This window comes from Urocitellus parryii, chromosome 3, assembly GCF_045843805.1.
Source record: "Urocitellus parryii isolate mUroPar1 chromosome 3, mUroPar1.hap1, whole genome shotgun sequence".
NCBI lineage: Eukaryota > Metazoa > Chordata > Mammalia > Rodentia > Sciuridae > Urocitellus > Urocitellus parryii.
This window is the reverse complement of record NC_135533.1, coordinates 216318810-216323562: the sequence shown is the minus strand read 5'-3', so window position 1 is coordinate 216323562 and position 4753 is coordinate 216318810. Positions and strand designations below refer to the sequence as shown.

Genomic DNA, 4753 nt, shown 5'->3' with positions numbered 1-4753 from the left:
ATTCCGGGCTTGTGTACCGCAAGGGGACTGGGACGACTTTTATCCACTTTTATCTTCTCTGTTCTCAGGAGCAGGACACGTTCGCCAAACTGCTGACCCCAAATGGTGAGTGTCGTGTCCTGTCCTGCCATGGCCCTGGCCCCCTCCTGTTGGGATACTGAGAAGGGGACCTCCTGGGAGACTGAGAGCCCATCACACCCTCTCACCCGGTTGACTCTGAAAGCTTCATCTCTCTGAACCACATCTATCTCCTGTGCCCTGCTCTCTCTGGCCTCCCCTCAATTCCCTTGAGACTTGGTCCACTTGGGACTCCTGCCCTCTCAGCTAGGGCGTCTCATCCCCAAGGCTGAGCCTGGCTCTGGGACGTCAGAACCTACTCCCCGTCCGTTCCTGAGAAGCCATCTCCCCCTGACTCTGAAAGCAGCCGCTTCCTCTCTCTGAACCACACTATCTCCTTTGCCCCATCCTCTGGTCTCCCCTTCCCCAAATTCTCCCAGTGCTCGCCCCTTTCACCTTCCTCTTTTAGAGAGCCCGTCCCCCTTTTCCTTTACCTCCTCCCCCGCCCTCCTCTCCCAGGATTCCCCCCACCCCGGCTCCTCCTCCTTGACACTTTCCTTCCACCTGAGCCTTCTCCCTCCGCCTCCTCGCGTCCTCAGCCTTCCCTTTCCCACCTGCCTTCCTCCTCCTCTGCCTCCCTCCCTTCCACCCTGGTTCCTAGGGCCCCCTCATTCCGTCCTCTGCTCCCCTCCCCCCCTGCTTCAGGCTCCCGCACCCCGCTGTCTCTTGGCGGGCTCCTGCTGTCCAGCACCCCCAGCTCGGCACCCCAGCTCTCCACGGCCTCTCCCATTCCCTAGCGTCTCTCTGGATTTCCGCCCCTCCTTAGTCGACCCTTTCTCTTGGATCTCTGCCTCCTCTCTGGGTGATCCTTTCTCCATTCCTCCCCTTCCCACCTCCCCCAGCCCCACCTCCCGCGCTAACCTTCCACCCCACCCACAGCGACCCCCTCCTCTCCCTTCCGCAGTGCTGCTGAGAAATGAGACCTTGAGCTGGTACAGCCAGCCGGGGCTGAAAGGCGTGTACCTGTCCCCCGGCCTGAACTACAGTGAGGACACACGGGAGCTGGTGATGGCCGAGGACGGGGCCTACTACGTCTTCTTGCAACTGGAGCTGCAGCGCAAGGCCACCCTCCAGAACGGGGGCGAGGTCTCCCTCACTCTGCTCCTGCAGCCTCCACCAGTCGGGGCCGCTGCCCTGGCCCTGACCGTGCATCTGCCTTGCTCCTCCGAGTCCAGAAACTCTGCTGGAGGATTCCGGGGTGGCTTGCTGCACCTCAGTGCCGGCCAGAGACTGAGCGTCCGCCTGAGTGTCCACCTGCATGGGCAGGCCAAGGCGCAGGATGCCTGGCAGTTGGCCCAGGGTGGCACAGCTTTGGGACTTTTCCGCATGACCACGAAAGTGCCAGATGGATTCTTCTAGTCATTACCCAACTGATGTGGGTTTGGGCACTGCCTACCTGGACAGACACATCCTGCCCTTCTTCCTTTCTTGTGGCCCCTGGTGCCCGGAGCTGGGCTGCTCTACCTCACCCCGCTGGGCAGGGGTTGCTGGTGCTGATGTCTCCTCAGGACTCTCCCCACCCACTCCTGCCCCAAGTTGGTATTTATTTTGAGCCTGAGCTCAGGTACTATGTTTTATATTAATTCATTATACTTCATTTATATTTATTGAACATCTATTATGTACCAGACAGGTGCTGGGAAGACATTAAAAAAAAAGATTAAAAAATCCTTATTTATGTTTCTATGGGAGAAATAAATAGCCACTGCCCTGTGTGAGTCATGGGGCTAGCTTTTGGGGTATTGTGTAAATTTGCTGAGTGAGCCTCATTTATTTATTCAGGAGAATCAGACATTTTCTTTCTTTCTTTTTTCCCAGTGCTGGGGTGGGAACCCAGTGTCTTGCGCTTGTTTGGTGAGCTGTCTACCGCTGAGCTCTGCCACCCCTCAACCCCCAGACAGCACTGTTTTAATTTCTGGGACACAGTCGTGGACAAGGCAGACACTGCCCCACTCCAGCCTTTACAGAGCCACCGGTCTGTTTTTTGGTGTGAAAGTCTGGGACTTTTACATGATTGTGTCTGACTCCATGTAGATAGGGGTTGGTAAGGGAAAGTGGATTATGGAGCTAGCCCCAGAACAGGTGGTTGGTTGGTCACCTGCCGCTGGAGACCCTGGGATGCAGGTAGCAGGGCTTGGTCCAGGTCCAGAGGCTCAGGAGAGTAAGAGAGAGAGACTGAAATGCCTTCCCAGTTATCCAGCCACTCCTTCATCCAGTTGACACTAGAATTCATCCTGGTGGTACTGAATGACAGAACATTGTCCACACAGGGTAGAGTGTGTATTGGCGATCATTTATTGGACGCCAGTAAGAGTTAATCACTTGAGACCATCACTGTACCTGTGCCTTAGAGACTCTGCAACTTCTGTTTCCCCATTTCCTCTGCACCCATCTGGGGTTATTCTCTGTGTCCTTGCAGCAGAAACACCACAGAATTGCATTTGCTGTGCATCTCTTTCCAAATCTGCTTAGTGGCATCACACTGGCAATCTGAACCCAGCCCTGGTGAGAGTATCTGCACCAGAGGAATCGGCAGATGCTGAAGGTCAGGGCTAGGTTTATCATCTCGAGTCTGATGGCCCAGAGAGCAGTGGAGGAAATGATGGTGTTAAACACGCAGAGGAAACCTGCAGGAGATCTTTCCTGCAGTGGTTCCGTGGTAAACAGCATGTAAATAGAGGACGCTTTCCTTTAGTGAAAGCCCATTATCTAATTCAGGAAAGAAGCTGCTCACCTTGTGATGCAGAAGTGAAGTGCCCACACATATCCTTGTAGCTTTTTCTCATGTTATATTTTAAAATGAAGACACATATCAACCTGCATTCACTTAGTAGTGACAACCAGAAATTGGCCGGGGGGGGGGGGCGCACAAGAATTTGGGAAAAACATTCTTCGAGGATCTGGCAATGACATGGAATTTGCGATGGAGTCTCTCTTCTATTTTATTAGAGAGTCCCTGGGCTATGATAGGGTTACCTCCCAAAGAATCCACTGCACGTGGAAAATTCCACAGGGTGGAGACACACTGAGTACAGCTGACCTACGGACACCCCTGCTTAGCCCAGCTGCAGAGCCCAGCTGCAGAGCCCAGCTGCCTTGCAGGTGCTGCAGACAACTCCCAGGAGCCTGTGGTGGGCTAGACCTCTAACACAAAGCCCATCTGACAGTCATCGGTCGAATACCTCACGTAATTTCTTGCATACTGTACTGAAAATGTTCTGTGGACTGGAGAGATGGCGAAGGGGCACAAGCGATGGATGTGCCAGGCGCCGGGGTGGGCAACTCTGAATACAGGTAGGATGGAGGAGGTGGAGCCGTCAGCACTTCTGACTTTTTAATGGATGGTGGAGGTGTTTGTAGATTTGGGGACCCCGGAGGACCATAGGTCACTTTGGGGTGTGTGGGATTTCCAGATGTCTTTGAGGTACCTTGACCCGGATGGTCAAAGGAAAAAGTGGAGTCTATTTGTAGCTCTGGAAGCTCTTTGGCTGGAGTACTACTTTGAAGGTATATCCAAATGCTAATGCAAGTTTGGGCAAGGAGCAATCTCTGAGAACACAAGTGAAGATGTAGAAATCAAGAGGGCACAAGACAAAGCCTCCAGGGACTTCAGTGGTTCCGTGTGGGAGGACAGGAAACATAGGAGGAGCAGGAGGAGCAGCACAGCAGGAGAGAGATAAGATTCTAAGGAATGGGTTCAATAAGGAAGTTAGTGGTCAATGCATCTGCTACTGCTGAGAATCAATCACTATGAGAACTGAGAATATTTGCCGTGATTAAATCACGAGAGTCATGGGTGGTTTTGCAAGAGCTATTTTGAATGGTGTGGATGGATTATGATGCCTCAGAGGCACCGCTAAAAAAACTAATGAGAAGAATTTGAGAGTGTATAGACAGCTTTGTAAAAATGTCCGTATTTGGAAATAGATTCATATTTAAAGACGAGTTACATGAATACAAAGAACATCTGCACATCTTTTGCCCAGATTCACCGAATGTCAACTCTGCCCCATTTGCTTTGTCATTTGCCCATCCCCCATCTCCTCTCCTCTCTGCCTTACTGTTGCAGTAACACAGTTCCACAGGCTGGGCAAGTTAAAAAGAAAAGGGACTGATTTTGGCTCACGGTTCTAGAGGTGGAAGGCTGTGGCTGGCATCTGGGGATGCCTTCTCTCTGCAGGAGTCCCAGGGTGATGTGGGACACCACATTATGTGCCTGTCTGGACTCTCTCTCTCCTCTTACAAAGCCACCAGAATCCAGTCCTGCACTCTGAGGCTTTATCTAACCCTAATTGCTTTCCAAAGGCCTCTCAACTCCTTGGTGGGATCAGGGTTGCATCCCCTGGGTGCCTCACCGTGGAGATGACACGTGGGTTGCAGAGGGGAGAGGCCATGGTGCAGCCAGAGGACTCTCTGTCTCTCCCTCTCTTGTGCATACAATTTTGAAAATTTCATTTAGGGTGAGTCAAACCAGAAGAAGCAAAGCCAGAGAAAGTCACAGTGTGAGAGTTCAGAGCAGTTCTAGGAAGTTCCAAATGCAGTGTGAGTGGATTCAAGAAACAGAAGGAAGTTGGTCAGGTGATTGCTTAGAAAGCAGCAGGAGATACCCTGGGTGTGGTTTACTTGCTCTTCTGGC

The 4753-nt window shown here is 52.3% G+C and overlaps 1 protein-coding gene across 1 annotated transcript in view; it reads left to right on the top strand.

Annotated features, from left to right (window-relative positions):
• Tnfsf9 (TNF superfamily member 9) overlaps positions 1 to 1476 on the top strand; it is a 2393-nt gene extending 917 nt beyond the window's left edge. Inside the window, exons 2-3 of the mRNA XM_026404259.2 lie at positions 69 to 105; positions 1022 to 1476. Of these exons, the coding sequence (XP_026260044.2) occupies positions 69 to 105; positions 1022 to 1476 (492 nt within the window). The remainder of the gene's footprint in view (positions 1 to 68; positions 106 to 1021) is intronic.
• The last annotated feature ends 3277 nt before the right edge of the window (positions 1477 to 4753 follow it).